At 40.9% G+C, this 23,878-nt stretch overlaps 2 protein-coding genes across 6 annotated transcripts; one reads left to right on the plus strand and one right to left on the minus strand.

Annotated features, from left to right (window-relative positions):
- Positions 1-699: 699 nt before the first annotated feature.
- On the plus strand, positions 700-21,906 carry LOC129769560 (uncharacterized). 5 transcript variants are annotated; one of them, XM_055771908.1, is made up of 4 exons: positions 700-891; positions 1,211-1,366; positions 1,421-1,634; positions 20,256-21,906. In XM_055771908.1, exon 4 carries the CDS (start codon positions 20,266-20,268, stop codon positions 21,310-21,312), a length of 1,047 nt encoding a protein of 348 aa, XP_055627883.1. In that variant the 5' UTR covers positions 700-891; positions 1,211-1,366; positions 1,421-1,634; positions 20,256-20,265; the 3' UTR covers positions 21,313-21,906. The 5 variants fall into 5 exon arrangements, with proteins under 5 accessions (XP_055627883.1, XP_055627882.1, XP_055627886.1 ...); XM_055771909.1 differs by lacking the exon at positions 700-891 and adding an exon at positions 1,023-1,155; XM_055771907.1 differs by lacking the exon at positions 1,211-1,366.
- Positions 9,276-14,637, minus strand: LOC129766821 (uncharacterized). Its single transcript, XM_055767418.1, has 2 exons — positions 13,879-14,637; positions 9,276-13,772 (listed from the first exon to the last, which is right to left on the minus strand). Exons 1-2 carry the CDS (start codon positions 14,635-14,637, stop codon positions 9,276-9,278), a joined length of 5,256 nt encoding a protein of 1,751 aa, XP_055623393.1.
- Positions 21,907-23,878: the final 1,972 nt, after the last annotated feature.

Consider the following 23,878-nt stretch of genomic DNA (forward strand, 5'->3'; position numbering starts at 1 on the left):
CTGAGAATTTTCCTCAGAGGATGATGATGATGATGTTGAATTAAAGAGGCTTTAAACTTTTCAGTTCAGTTCATTTCAGTTCCTCAGAGGAGATGCAATACTTATACGCTAGCGACAGCTTACATACTATGCAAGGGTGGAGTTTACTTCGCAATTTTTTTCTTTTCGATCCCTCTTCGTTGTTTCTGTTCTAGCGGCTGCATAAGTTACCCGTTACTGACAGCTCTGTTCGGGAAAGCACACAAATGGACAGAACAAATGTATGGAAAAATGGGAATGCTTCCATTTTCCATCAATTTAAACCATATACAAACTATGGAATTATAATGTATAGCATATCCCAATATTGCTGCGGTACACTGACATTTTGGTTCTACCAATTACTGTTGTTTACAACTCGGTCCGATTATATAGTCGACTAGTGGCTAACTTTAAACTCCATGTTAAATGTGAACACCTCCATGTGAAACCGAAATATAAAAATCGCTCATGCAGTTAGAATAAAGCAGCGTATTTTTCGATTTCAATACTCGTAAATGATATGTTGGTAAACAAATGACGCCATATTTATTTTGATTTTGGGTAGCCTATATTCAATTGATGTCTAACCCCTGAAAAGGAGACACTTTTCGACGAGTGATTTGTATGAAGTTCCACTGCCGTGCTGCATGTGTGAATTGGTGGAGACGTTGACGGAACGTAGGTGTTCTTTTCCGTAACGTTCTATGTGAACCGCACATTAATCGTTAATCTAACGATTACCGGACATCACTACATGCATCATTTTGTTTTCATTCTATACCGTTCAAGATCGCAATTTAGGAAATAGGAAATTCGATGTAAAGTTTTACGCCGCGCACTTCAGGTTAACGAATTGGAAACTATTCTAAAGTAAGTTTCTTTCAGGGACCTCCCTGCAATTACATAAGCATTACATTGTGCGTGGTTACGGGCGGTGAAGTGGATTTTGTGTACAAGTATTACTAATTTGAATGATGACAAGTTGAACACAATTGCATCTATTTGCTCGCGTTTCTGTCTTCGTAGTTTGACATTTTTGTGTTTTCAAATCTCATCGTGTAGAGCTGAATATATGCAATTTGTAACAAATGTAGTTTCCTCTTTGTCGAGTTTTACTTGCTATCCTCTTGCCTGGTACAATTTGTTTAATTCTCGTAATTAAATGATTGCCAAATTTCGGTTTTTCAAGGACTTCTTTCGACTACTACCGATATGACAGTATGAACCGAGACAAAGTTTCCTATTTTGGCAACACAACATCTTGTTTTGTTGCCGTCCTCTTCTGGAAGATTCCACTTGATAATGTTTGTTTGTTTTTTGAATGCAAAAATTGGACGGCCTGAAGGTTATTTTTTTTATTTCTGGAAATGTTTTGATTTTCTGCATATTATATTTTCAGACCCTACTGAAAGATCGATTGTAACTCGGCGCGAACAATTAGCAGTGAGATTCAGGAAAATGTCAATGAACTTCCTGATTGCCAGTTCATCTAATCATCATTAAGAACAAGTTACGTTGCTTTGTAAGTCATACAAAGGAGAGGCAGAGGAAAATTGAACCAACAAATACAATAAAACAGAAACGGCTCCAAACCAGTTATAAGCGAGTGCAAGGTGAGTGATAGAGTAGAAGTTAAAATTCATAGGTTTATTGGAAGAACGTTTAGTTGATGGTGAGGGATGTGTGCTAAAGAAAATAACATGATTGCTGTTTATAGCCCAGAAATATTGATAGGACTGTGGTTTGGACCATTTTATTTTAATTAGATAAAATAATTTTCCCAAAAGCTTTCAAGACATGTTCAAGTAACGATGCAATTCGTCGAAATCTTTTGAGACCACTAGGGAACATTGACAAGGTGAATGTCTCTTCTGTCTGGTCTTCAATGTGGCGCTGGAAGGTGTTTTATGGATAGCGGATTTCAATATACAAATCACGGTTTTAAACCAGTTCAGACAGTTCATCTACCCCGCCGATACCACGACGTAAACGGAAGATCAACGACTGTAGAGAACTTGTATACCCGACTGAATCTTGAAACAGGACTGACGAAGTACAAAGGACCATTCCGTCGAAGCACTACGCTTGGACGGCGAAGTTATAAATATGTAGGTAGATCAACTGTTAGAAACACTAGCAAAAGCATGTGGTACAACGATGCCAGAAAAAAGGGAGTCCAGGTACAAGTGATCTCCAGCCTATTGATGAAGGCGTGCTGTGGGTCAACTGCCTCAGCGCCAGAAGTCGTTCCAGCGGGCATTCAACGACGCCAGAGAAGAGCGGAGAGTAGAATTCAAAGTTCAGGTCATAGCAGAACAAATCTAATTGCTCCAGGGAGTTATGCTGGGACGTTGATGTCAATCCATGGGGCAATGTTTACTGAGTAGTGACGACGAAGTTCAGTATCCCAACGACTCTCGCCGATGTGTATCCTGATAAGATGAAAGTTGTGGCAGAGTTAATCTCGAAGCACGATCCGACGATCTGGCGTTATATAGAGAGGGTTGAGTCGACAATGTTGAACAGGCAAACAGGTGTCTAATGACGAGCTAGTAGCCCTGGCTCAAATGAAATCCCAAATGTAACTCTGAAAGCTACAGTCCATTCCCTGGTATTCTCGGGACAGCAATGCAAAAGTGTCTAGACCAGGGTTTCTCAAACTTTTTTGGGCAAAAGATCCCTTTTCTAGGATGAAGTCATACCTCAGACCCCTATAGCAAATTTTTTTGGAAATCCTATCTTTAGTTTTTTTTCTTACTGAATAATTATCAATTTTTGAACATTGCAGTTAGTTTGTTTGACATTAGTTTGACATTATTTTCTCATGGAGGTGATCTGACGTAGTGTTAAAAGCCGTACCTCTCACGCGAAGGTCACTAGTTCAATTCTCACTCCCGACATTCTTCCAAAAAATAGAAGTAATGTGACAAATCAGCCAAAAGTGTTGAAAGTCACTATAATACAGGAAAAGAAATTATTTTCTCATATTCAACAAAATAGACATAAAATTTAGCAAATACCAAGTGTAATAAATAATTATTAATACAAATTACTCACAAACTATAAAAAAAAACATTCAAATCGCAAACCAATCATTCTGCAACTACCAAAATATCAAAGTACGGTTCAAAAATTAGTAGCCGCCTGAAATCTCCGCGTCCGTTGATTTTCAAATGGTTCCTTCGGTTTCGGGTTGTTTGTCACCTCACTGAAGCCTTTTTCGACAAAGTATGATGATGAAAAAACGAGAAGTATATTTCAGCAGGATAGTGTGTTTCAATTTTGTGTTGTAACCAGAACTTATGATAATCTTGGTTGTACTCCTGCTTGAGCTCCTCATCTGTGCTGATGATAATCAACTTTTCTTGCATTATCCTATTATTCAATGGCTGTGTAATGCGTCCAAGTGAGTGACATATAGCTGAGCTTATAAAGAATTGCTCCGAAGTTTATTGATAACACTTATAACATATGAGGGGCTCAGAATGAAAGGGGTGTAAGTGACTTGATCGATTTCTCTTCATCAACTTTTTCTTCAGTTAATAACTCAACTGCAAAAATGTTCCAATTTTAGTATGCTATTGAATCCGATAGATGAGGTTCTGACCTATCTTCCACATTGTCAAATACAGTTGAGAATGTGTTTGCAGCTAAGTTATGACCAAAAGAGAGAGTCGATGTAGATAAATCAATGATATCACTTATACCTCTTTCATTTTGAACCCCTCAAATATTGTAAACACCGATGCAATCCAGGGCTCAGATTTTTTGCTACTAAATGATGTCTGTGACTCACGCAGTGAGTGACCAGTACCTGACCACGGTCTGAAAGATCGATTCTCCTCTGGTATCAGTCTCAATATATCCAGTAAAAATAATTTCTTCTCGCGCAACAAATTTTAATAACTTCTATGAAAGTGAACCGATTTTTATTTTAAAAAAAACGAAAATAAAGCTTATTTTAGGACATATTTGATGATTTTTTTTTAGCTCCAACGTTTTTCAGATCGCAAAGGGACATGCAACCTAAGGGTAAGCTTGTCATACAGTAGAATATCAGGAGCATGTTTGAACATGAATTTGATGATGACATCTTTCGTGTTAAATCGCGTATATGTTATAACACAGAGAAATTCAAGAGATTTTTAAAAATGTAAAGCAATGATACTTTCTAGGATTGGGCGATCTTAATAAAAATATCGATCTTGACGAATCTGTTTTCTAAACGGCGTAGGGATCGATTCACTGATTAACCCTCTACCGCCCAAGTTTTTTATTTATCCTAAAAAACCTACTCCACTTTTATCTCGAATTTCCGACTTTCAAAATACTTCTAGCAGAAAGCTGTCAGCATAAAAACAATGTGTATGTGTGATAGATGAAAATATTCTAAAGACGTTCTAGTGGGGGTGAACATTGAAAATAATGTCTGAATAATTTGAAAAGAGAATCCGCGAAGCCCGTCTAAAGGCCGGCTTGGGCGTTAGAGGGTTATATCGGTACAGAAGAATCAATCTTTGCTGAATCGATCTTTAAAAAATCGAAAGCATTTTTTCTAATTTATCTGCTTATTTTATATGAGTATCGTCTTTTCTTTAAACATAAAAATAAAAATTTCATAATTTTATTCAAAAATCAAAAGCAGTTTGTTTCGCTTCTCAACATGAACGCCGCAAAAAAATTAGATCTCCGTAGTGTTTTTTCAAAGCTTTCATGTTGTACCATCATGGAATCATTAAATTAAAAAAAATTAAAAAGCATAATTAAAAACTCAACAACAACCCTTAGTAGCTGTAGCTAGTTCTGATCCTATCAAAATTTGTACGGAATTAAATCGAAGAATGACCAAAGTGAGTTTGTTAGCAAGTCAAATGAAATGCTTCAAGCGGTCAAAAGTTGCCATTATGTCCATAAGGCAATCTTTGGTGAGATTAAAACCGATGTACATTGAAAAACAAATTTACAAAAAATTGTCTTGGATCAAAAAATCCATTTTCTAAATATCGATCCAAGATCACCCAATCCTAGACCAAACATACACACCAGCTTCACCTAGATTCAATACCACCAATTTGACATCCTCGAAAGCGATCCAAACGTTGACATTATGTTTATAAAATTTGTCAGGTAGTGAGATAAGAATCAATGTACACTGAGAACAAATTTCTATGATCGAAAAAATCGAAAGAAAAAGATCGATCTTTACGATTTTTTCAGGAACAAAGAATCGATCCAAAAAATTTGGAAATCGGAATGGAAAAAATCAATCTCCTCAAAATCGGTCCAAGATTGCTTAATCATACTACTTTCTACTAAAATATTAGTCATTCTTATAACAAGCTGGTTCATGTTACGCAACTTATGCAGTATCTTAAATATTTCAAATGAGAACTTTTGTTATTTCATGGGGGTCGATTTCCAGACCTTGTCGATCCCCAAAATCAATTTTCGTTTGTGTTGACCCCTGGGAAACCGAAATCGACCCCAGGGGGTCCACTTTGAGAAACTCTGGTCTAGACGAATGCTACTCTTCCTCTTCGAGCTTATGGAATGCACGGAGAGAGCTCATGGACTGACTGATGGAAAGGGAGATCTACGATAGATGCCGTTCGCACAGTGATCGAAATAGCCAAGAAGGCATACTAACATGAAAAATGATGAAAATAACATGAAAAATGATGAAAATAAAGAAAAAGGGTATAAACAACGATACTCAGCGTTGGAGACTGGTGAAGTACATGAGCACCGCCGCCCCCACCCCCGTGGATCCTGGGAGAATCAGGCTACGAGTAGAGGATTTACTTTTAGTGGGTGATGAGCCCAACATGACGTTTGGGTTTGCCGTCCCAGATAAGGCTGGTTGAACTTTCCTAACTTCTTAAAAAGGCTGGTTTGATTGGGCTTTGGATCTTGGAATCAAGACTAAATACATGCTAGTGGGAGAGGTTGATCGTAACAAAGTCTCTCCTGGTAGTAACGTTGTAATCGATGGCGACCAGCTGTAGCTCGCTTTAAATGACTAATTCACGTTGGGGCCGCCGACCGACACCACAAGAATTTTCCTCAAAGATATATTTCCCAGTCCTTCTATAACATGTTGAGCCCGGGATTGTTCTTGCTGTGCTCTCCATTCAGTCCGCATCATGACACAATATCATTATCGGTCCGCGTTCCCAAAGAAATTTGTTTTTTGAAAATGTTTGAAAATAGTCAGAAACTCAAGTTGAAAGTATTCGCATATCGAAAAAAGTCCGAAAACATACCATGTTCTTTTTCATTTCCTTATTTTGTAACTGTCAGTCCCAGTGATCAACATTTTTCTAACGAAAAGCTCAATGTCAGCCCCTGAAGACAGACACGAGGCTCAACGTGTTAATAGCTGCAAGTTTATCTGATGCTTAAGGTGAAGGTGGAAGCTAGCCATAAATGGCTGCCACAACGGCGCTCATTTCTTTCATCTCCCTCCCTCACCTCTCGCCCGAAAATCAATAATTTTACGAAACAGTGTGAAGAAAATGATCGTTTTCGCACACTTCCCATCAAGTAATATCAACCAAACTCTAATCGATTACTCACAAGATATTAAATTTTCATCTGCTTTCGCACCGTATAGTGAAGAACGTCGGAAAACTCGAGCAAGTGCTCTGAAAGTTAAATTTTCGTTTTTCAATCTTCTGCAATGGTTTTGTTTGTATTGGTGGAAGCATCGTTATTTTTTCGACACTGATGCCAAACAACATCATCGAAACAGCTATAAAAACCACTCAATAAAATGTTATTCCGGAGTCATAGCGTCCCATGTCATGAAAATCAATAGAATAAAATTGTGTTGATATCAATACAATTATTATTTTTACGTTTAATGGGTCTATAATGTAAGTTTTAGCAACTTTAACATTGGGTAAGAAAATTGTATTGCAGAGCTCGGAACACAGCCACGGCTGCCTATGCTTTCAAAAACAGTAAACGGAAAAGTATTAAATTCAATCTAAATGCCTCGGCCAACGAAGAGAAGGGTTTCCAACGGCTTTCCAACGTGAATATGTGAAAACAATACGATCAACGAAGGAAAATATTAAGGAATTATCAACATCGAGTTACTATGCGGAAGAACTTGTTAATACCAAAAGTGCCCCAATTCGCATGTGTTTTAAATTTGCTCATGTTACGCTCGCGTATAATCAGAATCATATGCAAATGCACCTTCTATATATATTCATATTTGCAATTGTTCATCGGAACATATCGTTCATACATTTTACTTTAGTATTGAATTGTTATTTGTTTTTTTTTCAAATGTATTCAAAGACTCGTGTCAATGAAGCGCCACACAGTCTGATAAGTGAATTGATCTATTTACGTGTGCTTTGCTCTTCTCTCACAAACACTATTACCCCATTTTTACACGAGGGTTTACCTATACTACTACAATGGCTAGCTTCCACCTTCACCTTAAGAACGTCCCAAGAACATTGACGTCATTAACGATTTACCATCTTCTCTTCTTCATTCTAAAATCTGGAATTCAGATCCATCTGAAGTCTGTTTGTATTTTTGTGCAAAGACCCGTCGAAACTAACGACAATGTATAGCTTGTATGCCAAACATCATCATGAAACTCATTTTATCACGCCCTAGTTGGACCTTCTCAGCTTTCTGGTTGTCATGAGACATTCTTCTCAAATCAAACACGGAGCGATTTGTGACATATAACTGTCCAGACACCACAGCATCTCAGTTTTGACAGTATGGGGTTTAAGCATGAATTTATCGATAGTTTTCGAAAAAAAAGGAAGGGAATTGGTTGGAATTCAACTGCAGATACTGATTGCACAAATAAGTGATCAAATGCAACACGAACTGAAGGTGCCTGGTCGAGCTCTTGGTGTGCGGAACAGTACGCGCATCCAAGTTAGTATCGATTTACCATGACGAAATATCCAAATATTACAACCAAATGCCTCGAAGGTTGGTTTTGCCTACTATTTCATACTTAGTACTGTTATGCATCCTATGTATGTTACAGATAATAGTAATAATTTCTGTAACATATAAAAAAGTTTATAAAAAAACGTTAAAATTGCCAAAACTCCAGTCTTTCACTTTAGATGTCGGTCGAGGAGGAATGCCAGGCAACATTTTGATTTCATCGTATCTTTTTTTCTGCTTACGCAAGCATATCTGCCAAATGCCAGCGAAATCAGTGCGAATGTAGAAGCCGTCTAGTCTACTTTTGCGCTGTTTACTCTCCTCAAGGACTAAATTCACCTACAGGCAAAAGCAAACAATATACTGAAAACCCTACAGTTAATATACACTATTAAATTTCTAATTACTGCAATAATCAAAATTCAAATTTTCGGATTTTTTCCAGATTGGAGACGAACTTTCCTGATATTCCCTGACATGTTTTGAATTTCCTGATATTTCCTGGTTTTAAAGGTTTTTTCAGGTAGTCGACACCCTGGAATGCTGTGGGACAAGAACCCAGCGAGGTGCCGGTGTTAACAATACTCGAATCCAGTGTTGAGAAAAATCATCTTCGCTTAGTTCAAATGCATAGATTTTCGGGCTAGGTTGCATCGAAAACGTAAATCAAAATGACAGATCCAGACAACCAGTGACTATGAGCAAATGAACTGTTTTTCTTCAATATGTTTTGCAATAAGTTTATTTTTCCACCCAGTGTCATTTTCATCTTGATTATTCTAGATACCAGAATTGAATTTCATTTTAGCCAAATGAATATCAGCTGTTGTTTACTTTTAACTTGAAGCAGCTGTGTGCGGTTGGTTTTTATTTATGCCGTTGTTACCATCTCGCTAAACAAAATCATGCGCGATTTCTTGCAAAGTTCGCACGTCGTAGCGTGAGGCGTTGCTGCGATGAGGGGTCTCGTCGTAACATACTCCCGCCCGTAAACCTCGGTGAGAGACCACAACTCTAGGAGCATCGGCAGCATGTTTACTGTTCAACTCGACGTCCAAAACAGCTAATTTCACTACTGGTCTGCGTAAGACCCCCGACGATGTCCGCACCAGCGCTTGCCGCACTCTACCGTCTCGTCCTGGGAAAACTCGCTCAATTCTTCCTCGTATCCACTGGTTCCTCGCCGCCCCGTCAACTACCAGTACTAAGTCACCGGTCTCTAGATTCTTCACGTCCTCGAACCACTTGCATCTCCGTGTGATCATCGGGAGATATTCCTTGAGCCATCTGCGCCAGAGTTCATCCGTGATGTACCTGGCCAATTTTCAGCTGCTTCGTAGTGTGCAACGGTTGTCCATCTGTTCAGTAGGCAGGAACTTTGTCCCAGAAGAATTTCCCAACAAAAAATGGTTGGGAGTCAGGGCCTCCTGATCCGCGGATTCCAACGGAATGAAAGTAAGTGGTCTGGAGTTTATCATTCCTTCTGCCTCCAAGATGATCGTTTCGAATGTCTCATCATCTGGCTTCCGCAGGACGTTCAAAACTGATCCTATCGCCACCTTCACCGATCGAACGAGTCTCTCCCACGCTCCACCCATGTGTGGAGCAGCTGGGGGGATGAACTTCCAGGTGGTGCTTGTTGTAGTGAACTTCTCAGATAGAGCTTTGTTACTTGCTTCCCTATGTGCTTTCAGTTCATTGCTGGTACCTTGGAAGCAGGTGGCATTATCAGTCCAAAATTCTCTGGGAAGGCCTCTGCGTGCGACGAAGCGTTGTACTGCCATAATACAGGATTCGGTGCTTAGCGAGTGCACAATCTCCATATGTATCGCTCTAATCGTCAGGCATGTGAAGAGAGCCACCCAGCGTTTTACGTTGCTCCTGCCAACCTTCACAAGCATCGGACCGAAATAGTCCAAACCGGTGAACGTAAAGGGTTGAGTGAATGCTGTCAGACGCATCTCGGGAAGCGGAGCCATCGCTGGAGATCTTGGCATCGCGTTGGTTACCCTGCAGAAAGTACATGAGCGTTCAACTTTATCCAACAGTCGTCTTAGGGCAGGTATTTCGAAGCGCTGGCGGATTTCATTGAAGATGGTCTCTCGGTTGGCATGACGGAAGCGGCGATGATACCAGTCTACAATTAGGAAAGTGATTAAATGTTGGTTGGGAAGAATGATCGGAAACTTAGCTTCGGTCGGTGCATACGGTGCAGCACCAATTCGACCACGGCTACGCAGAACGCCGTTCTCATCCAGGAATGGACACTTGGTGTAGATAGGGCTGGATTTGTCTACGGTGACGTGGTGATTCTCTGGTGACCCTTGAGTCTTGACGAGTTTGTTGATTTCGTCCGTGTAATACACGGTTTGAGCGGTTTTCAGCAGTTCTTCCTCGGCCCGTCGAAGTTCTTCGCTGGTAAGGTTTCCGAGTTCAAGTTTATCCTTCGATCGACACCTGCGAAAATTTTCGATACCTCGGAAAACATATGCGGCTACTCTATGCATTTTGGTCCATCTATTGAACCTCTCGAATACCATGTTCGGAGCGAAGTGGGTGGCGTGGAAACGAGTTGGCCGAAGCTCTTCTTCTGTTGGGACGATTGTTCGCTGCTTAGGCCAACGTTCTTCTGGTTCGTAGAGGAAGGCCGGTCCCTGGAACCAGGGGTTGTCGATTGTCACAGGCATACCATTCCTCCACTTGGTGGCAAAATCCGCAATGTTTTGCTTGGATGGCACCCACCGCCATTCTGACTGTTGCGTAGAAGAAAGAATCTCTCCTATTCGAACGGCTACGAATTTGTGGTAGCGCCGATGATCGGTGGAGCGTACCCAGGCTAGAACGGTACTGGCATCACTCCAGCAGAACCGTCGACTTACTGTGTACGTGTGCTGTTTTTGAACAGTTTCCATAAATCGAGCGCCCAAAACTGCTGCCTTTAGTTCGAGTCGAGGTATGGAGAGCGTCTTCAGCGGTGCTACTTTTGTTTTGGCACCGACGAGTTTCACCTGTGTTGTGTCTTCGTTTTCCAAGCGAAAGTATACCACGCAAGAATATGCGGATTCGCTTGCATCCACGAATAGGTGGATTTGTAAATGAGAGTAGTCCTTCGTTGAGCGAAAGTAGCATCGTGGTATGCGGAGTGAGTCTAATTGTTGGAGTAAAGCCACCCATTGTCGCCAGCGTTCGTTGAGATCGTGTGGGAATTCTTGGTCCCACTCTATCCCTGCTGCCCATAATTCTTGGATAAATATTTTGCCGTGAATGAGTAGGAAAGCGATGAGACCTAGCGGATCAAATAGGCTCATGACCACTCTGGCTACCTCGCGTTTGGTTGGGATGTGACCATTTTCCAAAATGTGCCGTAGATCCTCTCGCGTACCGAAGGCGTAGATGAACACGTCATCATGCGGAATCCACTTCATCCCTAGCACCGACTCGCATTTCCCATCACGTTCCAAATGTAGGTTTTTGGGTTCTTTCTCCGTAATTGTTTCTCCTATTCCTTGCAGAACTTCAGGTTCGTTGGATAAGAAGCTGCGAAGAGTGAAACCTCCTCTGGAGTGTACAAGTTTCACTTCATTCGCCACCGCAATCGCTTCGTCGGTGGTCTCGAAGCTGTCCAAGTAGTCATCAACATAATGTTTGTTCTTGATGGCTACTGCGGCTCTCGGATACTCACTGGCGAACTCATCTGCGTTGAAATTTTTGACGTACTGCGCTGACGCCGGGGAGCAGGATGATCCAAATGTGGCTACGTCCATGACGTAAACTTGAGGTTGATCTACTGGTCGATTTCGGAATATGAAGCGTTGTGATTGACAATCAGGAGAACGAATTTTAATCTGGTGGAACATTTCCATGACGTCACCACTTACAGCCACAGGGTATTGGCGGAACTGATATAAGACCATTGCAAGTGGCGCCAGTAGGTCAGGTCCCTTCAGGAGTCGGGAGTTGAATGAGACTCCACCCACTTTAGCTGCCGCATCCCAGATTAGGCGTACTTTACCGGGCTTCCGAGGGTTTGTCACGACGCCTAGAGGAAGATACCACATACGGTTAGCCTCAACAGAAGTCAATTCGGCCAAGCTCGCTCGATGTGCATATCCTTTGCTTTCGTAATCCAAGATCTGTTCATGTACGCGCTGCTTCAGTTCTGGATCTCGTTGAAGACGACGTTCTAGAGACTCCAGACGACGGACGGCCATGGGGTAACTGTCTGGAAAGTTTGGTTCATCAGTACTCCATAGCAGACCGGTTTCGAATTTCGATCCATCTGCTGTGCGTCGTGTTGTCTCTCGTAGCAGTTGTATTGCACGTTGCTCGTCCTTCGACTCATGAACTTGATGCGCCTCAGCAACTCCAGCATCCTCCAGTGTGAAGTAGTCTCGAAGCTGTTGATTCAACTCACGATCACGATCCGAGACTGTTCCAACGTGGAACCCGATAATCATCGAATTCGTTGCTTGATTTGGAACATACCCATAAATGCTCCACCCCAGTCGACATTTCGCTCCAATAGGATGGGAGGGTCCTCCTTCACGTAGTTTCAGAGGCACGCATAACCTCAAGTTATCTAGACCAATCAATAATTTGGGCTCGACCAACTCATAGTCACTAAGCGGGAGCCCACGCAAATGAGGAAAACGATTTGCTAGGTCCTGATACTTTATACTTTGCGTAGGAAGCACGAGACGACTCACCGTACGAACATTGGAAAGGGTGTATCGGGAGCTAATATTTTTACCGGAGATGTCGAGCTGCACGCATTGTGATTTTGGCTCGACTCGTGTAACATTTCCCGTCCACTTCAAAGTAAGTGCTTCTGTCTTCCCATTGACACCCAGTTCTTTCGCAACGGTTTCGTCCAGTAGAGTGTAAGACGAACCCTCGTCAATAAAGGCAAATATAATTTGCGAGGAATTGTTGCCATATAAAATGACAGGAAGAATGCAGAAAAGTGGCCACTGGGATTCACCGGAAGTAAAGTGGCTGGATGAAACGTTTATTTGCTCGAAAGAAGAAAACGAGTGTAAAAGTGTATGATGCTTCTGACGGCATCCGTCAACCTCGCAACCTTTCCAAGAACGACAAGGCCACTTGCCGTGATTATTCAGGCATGTTCTGCAGAGGGCCTTCTGTTTAACTAACTTCCAGCGTTCATCTACACTGGCACCATTGAACTGATGGCACTCAGACACACGATGGCCCGCACGACCGCTCGAGAGGCATACCTTGCCGTGTTTCGTGCTAGCTGGAGTGCTGCTGGACGTAGATGCTGGAGTTTTATCTGCAAGATGAGCTTGAATTATACCAGTATTTCCACCCTTCGGTTTGATGGTTCTGCTTTCATAATTTGTGGTGTGTTTCTGAACGCTGAATCCCGGCACGGTGTAGGAAACTTCGCTTGCTGCTGTCACCAAACCCGACATGAATTTCCCGAAGGTGTCGAGTGTTACGGGTTGACGATGGGTTTTGTAGACTGCCCAATCGAGTCGTAATGAGCCTGGCAGTTTTTCCACTAACTCCTGAAGGAGTACCGGATTCGTTAGATGATTAAACTGCTGCGCTGCTTTGAGATGGTCAACCAAATTCTGCACTGCTATGCCGAAATGCATAACAGTCTCCAACCGATCGTGTCTGGGTGCCGGAACTTGTTGGATTTTATTCATCATCGATCTGATGAGAAGATCCGGTCTCCCGAAGAGCGTACGCAGGGTCTGAATGACGTGCGGTACACTAGCTGGCAGGAGCAATCGGCTTTTCACCGATTCGAAAGCGTAAAAGGGAACGCCACCGCTGAAGTCGAACGAGATTTTCTGCGTCCGAGTAACCGCAGGTGGTTGTTGACTGTTCGAAGTTACTAATAAAAATGGGCCAATCCTCTGGGTTTCCGCAGAAAACAGGCAGGTCCTTTCCTAGTACCTGTCTCGCAGCGATTTGAGTTTGCGATAGTGTTCGAATCGAGGTAACAGGAACTGTCGACGCCGGTTGCGGTATTGGAACCGGGTTACTCAGTTGAACTGGTGCAGTAGAGGGTACTCCGATTGGAACAGATGGGTTGGGCAGTGAAGCGAGAAGACTCTGTAGAGGACCTACATTTCCATCTGATCTTCCAGGGTTTTGACCGTCTAGCCAGTCTTTCACCTTCTGGTCGGAATTTACGACCGATCCACTCCTACTGCTCGCTTCTGCCATCTGCCGAATGATACTCTGCCGCTTCTCAAAGGATTCTTTTTTTATCTGCTGCTGCTTACGCCTCATCTCCAACTCCTCTTGCAGTTTACGGCCACGGAGGCGATTCTTTTCTTCCAGCTGACGCTCTTCCTCTTCTAATAACCGTTTCCTGATCCCTTCTTCTTCCAACAGGGCTTGTTCCTTCATCGTTTTCTCTTCTTCGATGAGTTTAAGCTGCTCTGACAACAATACAGCCCTTACACTGGAGGTCACGCTATCTGGTGGGCCTGGGTTCTTTTTTCCTTTCTTGGAGCCTACCTTTGAACCCGCCTTGGATCCTTTTGTAGAACGTGTTCCGATCCCTGGAATTTGCAGATGATCTTTGCTGGATTGTCCAGGTTTTGAGCACTGCTTACACGCATATGTAGCGCTTGGCTGTCGGATTTGCTCGTCCACACCGGCGCATCCAAAGTGCTCCCACAGCTTGCAGAAGTCACACTGGACCATTTCGCATTCTGCCGAATCCGTTCGTTCACAGGATTGGCAGTTCCGAGGGGAATTTTGATCTGCCATACTTCCGATACCCGAACAAATTTCTTAAAGAAATGTTGGGTTAGGGTTAAAGAAATGTTGGATTAGGGTTAGTATGTGAAGCTTTAAGCTACAATAATACGTATATTTAGTTAATTCAAATAATTTTTAGGCCTTAGGTTTTATCTTACAAATTTGGTGTATAAATGTTTTCTGGAAGTGGTATGGCGTAAATTCCACGGCTTATAGTGCTAATTACAATGTAATTCTGAAATTCAATATTGTATACTTTTATCTCAATATTCCCTTTTTTTATCGATCCGTACTCACAATAGCTAGGATGTAAGTATAATATCTAGTCCTGTACAGCAGAGTATAGATTTAGTTAGATTTAAGATTTTATAATAAATTTGATCACAAGCCACGACTCAACAATGCCTATTGATCTACACAATGATCCATTCTTTTATGACCCAGTAGCGTTACATGGCATTCTTCTATCGCCATGTCACTTGTTGACAGCTGACGCCACGTCGTAGCGTGAGGCGTTGCTGCGATGAGGGGTCTCGTCGTAACAGCTTGTGAATTTCTCACTGGTGAGAAATCACTAAAGTTGGATGCAGTTCTACTTCAGGTGAATAAATTCACCGAAAATATGAATATATTCATTATAGAAGTTCACGCTAGTGTAAACGGTTGATGCGATTTCTATAAATCTCATCATATTTCTTCACATGAATATATCACTAGTCTAAACCCACCCTAAGACACTGCTTGAATCAATCTACTTATCAATCGTCAAAATTAAGATCTTTTGCTTCTCCACAAAAAGCTCAAATGAAGAAATGTTATCATAGATGCCATTTAGCTGAGCTCAGTAGGCACCTAGCATCTCGAACAGGGATGGTAAAAAATCACATTCAACGATCAATGAATAAGTATATCCCTCTAATCGGATGTTTTTAAATCGCCCCCAGCAGGCGATGCTCTTTTATTCTTCATATGTACACAGGGAGAATACTTGGAACGGTGAGCTACCAAGATCTCAAAGAAGCGAATCTCATCCCGCCCAAAATCGTTTTTTAGATTCCAATAATTCTGAACATTCACATTTCTCTCCAAATAATTTTTCCAATAGTAATTCAATTAGTGACTTCACGAAACACCTTTCGAATTCGATTGAATTTCAGACTTTTTTATGTGGTAGATAAAACGGAACACATATTTGATTAATTCAATTCTGTGTGGTTACGTTCTTCGTTGCGAATAAATGTAATGAATTAGTATGGACGTATGTTATTCATATACCGTGGACTTCCGACATATATGGCAGTAGATTTATCGAACGACTAATGTTTTTTTATATCCCTTCAAACTTGTTGCATCTCTCAAGTGTACATACTGCTTTGACCGCAGATTTGCATGGTTGAATCTGGTTAATTTCAGGTATTCAGGTATTCATATTGTCGAATGAATACTGTTCGAACAATAGGTATCGCAGCAAATGATAATCAACATCCTACCTTATCATCAAACGGTATACGAAGAATTTCAGTGAACTGACGGCATTGGAATATATGCTTTGTGAGGACCATACAATTATTATCAGAGCGAATAAACGTCCGACTGGAAGTCATGAACATCAATTCAATGTGCCCAAGATAAATTTATCCTTTGAAGGTCATTAACCTTTCTAAAGATGGTCAGATGGAATATATTCCAATGTCGTCTGGAATAACCTGTCCAACACCTTATGATCGTAATATTGTTTTTGCTATTATTCGGATGTTTCATAACACGGCACTCTATTGATTATTAGCCGAAAATGAATTAAAAATATCCTTGATGTTAGCCTACGGTTTTAGTAGCAGTGCAATATGGTGAGCCAGTCTCAGGATAAGAAAACATTTAAAAATAAAGCTTTTTTTTTAATGAATCAATAGTAAAACAAAACATCAAAAAAAATTTTCAGCTTTGTGATAGCAGATAATCATTATCCATTTGAGTTGTATGAGTATTCCCCCCCCCCACAAACTGTGGATAGTCTATCTGCATACAAATTATGTAGAGTTCCACAATCCAAAAAAAATATGACCAAATATTTACGTGCTTACACAAAAAAAACACATGTTGACATATTTGCGCTAATTTATGTTTTTTAATTAATTCAAGGTAATCAAGGTCTTTTCTAGCCACCAGTTTACTCGGGCCCGAAAAAAGAGGTCTGTATTTGGGCTGGCGGAAAAATATATCTCGCAAGACCACGTGTTCGATGTCGTCGATGATGTCGCATTTACATTAACTCATAAAATTAGTGATTTGAGGGGGATTATTGTTTGTAATCTCTTGTAGATTAATTTAAACACCATCTGAGAAATCCTCTGTGAAACATGAAACATTAAAGTCGTCCTATCTGCTGTAGCGCATTTTTGACGTAGGACTACGTCTAACCGGAAGATATAGGGGGTGAAATGGAAATCTAGGCACTGAACAAGTAGGAAAAAATGCAAGATTTGGAACGCTTATAACTCGAGCATTTCTCAATAGATCGCAAAGGTTTTTGCATCAATTGATAGGAAATATATCTACGCATCTATCATTACGAATAACATTTCATTTTTCTTGAGATAAATAATTGAATTATTGTGAAATATCAAGCATTGTCAAAATGCACTATGTGCCCATTTTTGAATGGTCCATTTTGTGCTCCTCAAATCGTACCGACCAAATCGGGCAACCAGCGGCAGCAGCGAAATAGAATGAAGCACGATAGGAAAGGAAGAAGAGAAAAATGAACGAAACATTGGTCGCAGTCTCACACATGCGTAATTCTCGAGCCAGCCAGTCAGCTTAAAAATTCCCGCTCCGCTGCCGTAACGATCATTCTTTGTGTGGACACCGACTGGACAAAATCGTTGCTGGACGAGCTGGACGGCGAGGGATCGAGTGCCTTTCTCAAGGCAAGAGGGCGGAGGTGGTAGCGCTGGAGTAGAGTAATAGAGTAGAGTAGAGTTTTCAAAGGGCATTTCTCAAGGCTAGAGACGAATGAACTGCAAAAGTTTAAAGTCTCTATAATACAAGACCTTCCTTCCTTCCTTCCTTCCTTCCGTAACGATCATTCTCATTCAAACCGTACACCACATCGGTTCGCATCACAACACATCAACAAACCAACACAAGCAGCCATGTCTGGACATGGTAAAGGAGGAAAAGTGAAGGGAAAGGCAAAATCCCGCTCGAACCGTGTTGATCTGAAGTTCCCCGCAAGGGTAGCTAGGCCGAGCGCGTTAGTACCAGTGCACCAGTCCACCTAGCCGGCGTTATATAGTTTCGGCCGCCGAAGTGATCGAGTTAGCTGGTAAAGCTGCTCGCGACGATAAGAAAACCCGCATTCGGAACAGAACACATTCGGTTCGGTGGACATCAAGACAACAGGCAGTTTCAGCGAGTGGCGAGTGGCAAACGCAATCGCAAAACGGCATCAGGTAGCAGAAGAAAAAAGTTTGTTCTTTATACGCACTGCTTCGGTGGCAAATCCAGAACAAGGCGGCATCGAGGGCGTTCGAAATGTTTTTTTTCAAAACCACGAGTACTAAATTTTCTAAATTGGAACCATTCCATAAAACAAGGCGCTTTTCAGGGCCATTAAACCTTCCAAAAAAGAGTTTAGGAAATACAGTTCAATGCTTTCTAAAACAATATCCAAAATAATAATAAAACACAAATTGATTTTTTCATAATTTGTTTGCCAGGATATGATGAGTATGTGAATTTGGCAGTTGTTCTGAGCTTATTGATTTTCACCAATTCTTAAATTGCTTCTAGATTGAAAGTACAGTAATTTACACTTATCTCGACATTTAGCTAATTGGACGGACCAGTAATGCGACATATTTAGTTGGACATTTTCGTAAACATAGAGTTCGGGGTCCAAATTATGACCCCACATTGAAGGTCGACACTGTACCACTGTCATCGCAAATGTTCAATTACAGGTTAAAATTACCTCCAATCCGATACTGAGTGGTGGTAGTGCGACGTGCCATTTAATGTAATATACTGTAAAATATGTCACAAGCTGGATGGGAAGAAATTTTCCAACTGTGAAAGCTGTGGCGAGTGGCAAATGCAATCGCTAAACAGCAAGGTTTAGCCGAACAAGATGGGGATATCGAGTGATAACAAAACAATAAACTCTTTAGATTGAAAATAATTTTGTGATCCTGAAAAGGACCCTTTTTAGCCTGCATGTGAATCCAACGAGCGAACAAATCGTAATGAATGTATTTTTTTGCCATCACTCCCTTTTAACGCTCATTCGTTCGTCTCGTTGGACTCGCCCCTCTGGCTGAGTCTGCCGATTTGTCTCTATCCTGTGAGTGTGTACCGCTAGAGTATAAAACACGCGGACCCCAAAAAAATATCTTATTTTCTTTCAAACCGTAAACCCGTGTGGTTGTACGGCATCGGCATCGTGGACGTAACAAAGGAGGACAAGTTTAGGGAAAGGCAAGGTCTCACTCGAACCGTGTTCCCAGTTCCATGTTGGTCGCATTCACTGATTGCTCCGCAAGGGTAACTAGGCCGAACGGATTGGTGCCGGAGCACCAGTATACCTAACAGCGATTATAGAGTTTCGGCCGTCGGAGTGCTCGAGTTGGCTTGCAAAGCTGCTCACGACAATCAGGAAACCCGCATCAAGAACAGAGCAGCTTCGGTTCGGCGCTCATCAAGGCAACAATTAGTTTCTGTGAGTGGCAAAGTGTTTCTCCGGCACGTCGCATCAAATGTAATTTACTGAACAACATGTCACAAGCTGGATGGGAAGAAATTTTCCAACTGTGAAAGCTGTGGCGAGTGGCAAACGCAATAGCTAAACAGGAAGGTTTAACCGAACAAGATGGGAATATCGAGTGATAACAAAAACACAACACCAAAGGTTCTTTTCAGAACCATCAACATATTCATGAAGAGTAAACAGTAAACTAATCCATTTTTAAGGTAGATAGGTAGGTATTCACGTAGGAGAAGAAAATAAAACAATATATTTAAAATATATATTTAACAAAAGCTGTCCCCTTTGTATAGTCCTACGTCACTTCGGTTATGTCCCCGACATTACCCACCCGTCTTTTTTATTTTACCCAGTTTCATCGAAGTAAACGCGCTCGGAAAGGAAAATTGAACGCCCGGACCAAAGAGCGAGAATCGTTAAGCGTACGTCATAGAGACACTCATTCCCATGGAGCAAATTCTTGTTAGGAGTTGAAAACAAAACGAGGAAGGAGAGTAACTCAATTATTCGAACTAGTTTCAGTCTAGCAATGCTTTGGTCGATTCAGAGTTACCAAGAGAAAATCATTTGGTTAGATGGGTGAGGATTAATAGTTAGTCGCAGTTTGCACAGATTGCGATCTGTGCAGTTTGCGATTAATCGTAAATCACATCATGCTCCCTTGTCTTCCATCCTTGATCTCGAATGTAATTTGTTGATATCAGGCACTCAAACCAAGTGATGAAATTGAAATGATCATGAATGTACCATGCAGATACGAAACGAAACTCATACATTTGCTATATTCATTCCTTTTCAGATTCCTCATCATGTCGACCGAGTCATCAGAAGACCAGAGTTTCGAGGAAACGTTGAAAAACTTTCAGATGCTTACATCTCTATCGCTTGATCCAATGCGTTCCAAGGCAGCACCATCAGCGTGTAACAATCCGTTCCAAATAGCGTCGGACGAGTTTGACAAATTCAAGACTAACGAAGCTGTTGTGACGCAGATATTTGGAAAGCATTGTGAGTGTGGGGCCGATAGATTGGCTACACCAAATAGTAAGCAGGGCAGCACAAATCTTGAACACAGCATCATCAATCCGACAGCGTTCAAGCATAAGGCCAAGGGTGAGAAGAAAGTAATCGTACGAGAATCAACGTTGAAAAATATCGGTAAATGTGTACACCAAAACCTTGCGAAGAATAACAACGCGAAAGAAACGATCAAACAGAAACAGTCAACAGCAAGCACACTACTTCCCACTCAAGCTGGTTTGAGGCCATCACTCTCGGAAAATAATCTCGCCAAATGTTTCATCAATGATGCCAACGATGATATTTTGGACTTCAGGTTACTAGTTGCTCAGTGCAGCGAGATGACTCTGTCTACATCTTGCAGTAAGATGGCAGATAGTGTTCACTATACTCAAAACAGTTTCAAATCGCTTCGACAGCCCGAATTCTCCGGTTCCCCAAGCGCCCGCCCTAACGCCAAACATTTTCGCAGAAATCGCAGGGCACAGCAACTCAAACGGTACAACAGCACTTCATCGTTGGAATCGGACAGTAGCAGCAACAGTAGTGGTGTTCCCTTCTGTGGTCTTCTTGGTAATTGCCCCGGACCGTCGAATACGTCACCGTCAGCTGCTAGCTCGCAACAACAACAACAACAGACACCACAATCGAATCAACAGCAGCACCAATCTCCGAGTTCTTCATCGCCTACATCGTCAGCATCCTGTTCAACTCAGGCACGACTGAACAGTTCGATGCCCTGTGATATAACCATCGATGAAATGGCAAGCTATTTCGAAACATTGGTCCACATACCGAAAAAGATGTCCAGCATGGCGGAGATGATGTACATTTAACTTGTGTGTAATCAGAAGAAATTCTCCAGTCCCTTCGCGACCAGAACGTATGACACGTGCAGGCTTGAAAAAACTGAGTCATAGAGGAATAGTTTCTTGTAAGAGAGTATATCTGAATAAAACTGATGAGCTGGTTTCTATCGTGTAAAATTGCTGCAACCTAGACTCATGAATTGGATTTTAAGGCTCAAACTTAGCGGTTAGTGTTCCGTCTATAATAAGATTGGAAATTGAACAATATTTCCTAAATTGATCGTAATGTTCGTCTAAGCATGTCTAAGCATCTATAAGCATGTTTCGCCACTTTTATTTCACATTATGAGAGCTTATGATTATCACCAAATGGAAAAAGAACTTTGAACGCTATCTGCCAACTCGAAGAAGGCGTTGTCATTGTTCGCTACAAACGTTGTGGAAAGCACCGAGTATTTCTGATTATGGCTAATAAGCCATGCATTGTGAAAAAGTGTCATTTTTTTTGTGAAACCGAGACGTAAGTTGTTATGCCAACATATTTTATTCGCAGACCTTTTTGTAATTGGCATTTGCTGTGAAATATAATTACATAACCATCAATACATGAATATATAAGAAGACCGTGCGTTTTACTGAGAATGGAGAGTGGATTGATGTTTATTGTAAATATTTATGGTTTTTTGGTTGATTGCAAAGATTTCAACGGAATAACATGTTTGACATTCCCCAAGAGTCCGGGTCAGTTTATATCAAGAAATACTACATGGGCTAAAAAGTCCCGGAATTCTTCAACAGATGACGCCACTAAAAATGAACAAGATTCATTTCGAAAGTTTCATCTGTCACTAGCTTATGTGTGAAGTTTAATGACATTTCGCTCATTTGTTTACAAACCACAGTTGTTTAAATGAGCATTCTGAGCATTCGTATAAAAAAATGGAAAAGAGGAATGTCGTATTTTGAACAAACATTGTTTTTTGATTGGAAAAACTCCTGAACAATCGACGCAGTGGTTGACGAAATGTTATTCCACATCTGCTCCTTCGAGAACAACAGTTTATCGGTGGTTTAGTGAATTTTAAATGAGCCGTACAAGCACCGCAGATGCACCTCGCTCTGGAAAGCCAAAAGAGTCTACGAATACAGAAATCGTAATACAAGTGCATCGACTCGTTTGGAACAATCGTAAAGTGAAATTACGCGTGTTAGCTGAGGCCGTAGGCGTTTCAAAAGAACGAGTGAGATAGATTTTGCACGACATTTTAGACATGAAAAAGCTATCCGCGTTGGCTGACCGTCGACCAAAAACAGCAACCGGCTGATTCAACAGCCGGTTTGGCGTTGTTGAAGCATATTCGAGTGGACTTCTTTCGACGTTTTGTGACCATGGATGAAACGGGAATTCATTACCACACTCCTGAGTCCAGAGTCCGCACAGTGCCGCAGACGTTCAAATTTGGGTTTTTCGAAAGCCGGAAAATCACCGGAAATCGGAGTTTTAAAAAATCTTTTTCGATGCCATATGAAAAATACATTCGATGTATGTTTCAAGAAAAGAAGTGTAGGCAAATTATGTTGCGACACTGTAAGTTGCAAGAAAATTTTGACTAAAAGCTTAAAACGGGTCATTTCACCTCTCGTGGTTTAGTGTTAAGTACCGCACATTTTGGGGCAAACTTGAACGCTTTATTTGTTCGGATTCCATGAATGAGATCGTTTCCTTCGGTGTGGATAAGACGAAGGCGAGCCATCGGTAGGCCTTGTTAGATTTTGGTAAACCAAGGATTTAACCATCAAGTGTAGAAAAAACGGATTATTTCATGATCTATCTTTAACAGACGGAACGCGAAACACGAGAAAACTCGTGAGCGGTCCGTAATGGGCATCATTTTTTTTTTGAGAACCCTGATTTCCTTTACTCCTTGAATGATTTTTCAATTTAAAAAAAAACTCAAACTTTTTAAAATAACTTTTTTTTTTCTAAAATGACTTTTTTCAAACATTCGTAACTTTTGAACTACTGGACCGATTCTAAAAATCGGCATGTTAAATTACCTAGTCTTATTTTGTTTCCGTTATTATTGACTGTATTTGTCTTTCAATAGTTTTCATGATCTCGGGATTAAGGGCGCTATATTTTTTTATATTTTTTCTAGAAAGCTGAGTATTTTTTACATAATATATCTCTAAATCAGAGATGTGTTCTTCTCCTTTTTTAAGTTATGGTTTTTAAAGTTAACCAATAGTTTGGAATATCATTTTTTTCCTATTCTCAAAAATTCATAACTTTTGAACTTCTAGATCGATTTAGATTAACAAATTTATATTAATCAAATTAAAGCCAATGAGCTAAAACTTTTTTGGAAAAATACCACATTTGCGAAGAAAATGAATTTTATTTTCGTGATTATCGATTGTATATATTTTTTATATTTTTTCTTGAAGACTGAGTTTATTTTATATAACACATCCAAAAATCAGAGATGTGTTCTTTTCATTTTTAAGTTATGATTTTTCAAAGTTAACATGTTTTTAGTCTTCGTTCAATATTTCTATTCGACTATACTGGCTCTATGCAACTAGAATCGGA

This window comes from Toxorhynchites rutilus, chromosome 2 (genome assembly GCF_029784135.1).
Source record: "Toxorhynchites rutilus septentrionalis strain SRP chromosome 2, ASM2978413v1, whole genome shotgun sequence".
Classification (NCBI taxonomy): Eukaryota; Metazoa; Arthropoda; class Insecta; order Diptera; family Culicidae; genus Toxorhynchites; species Toxorhynchites rutilus.

Coding starts and splice junctions, on each gene's coding strand:
- LOC129766821 (XM_055767418.1), bottom strand. CDS start 14,637: ATGGTCCAGTGTGACTTCTGCAAGCTGTGGGAGCACTTTGGATGCGCC. Junction 13,773..13,878: donor CTCAAATCGCTGCGAGACAG/GTACTAGGAAAG, acceptor ACTCGGACGCAG/AAAATCTCGTTCGACTTCAG.
- LOC129769560 (XM_055771908.1), top strand. CDS start 20,266: ATGTCGACCGAGTCATCAGAAGACCAGAGTTTCGAGGAAACGTTGAAA.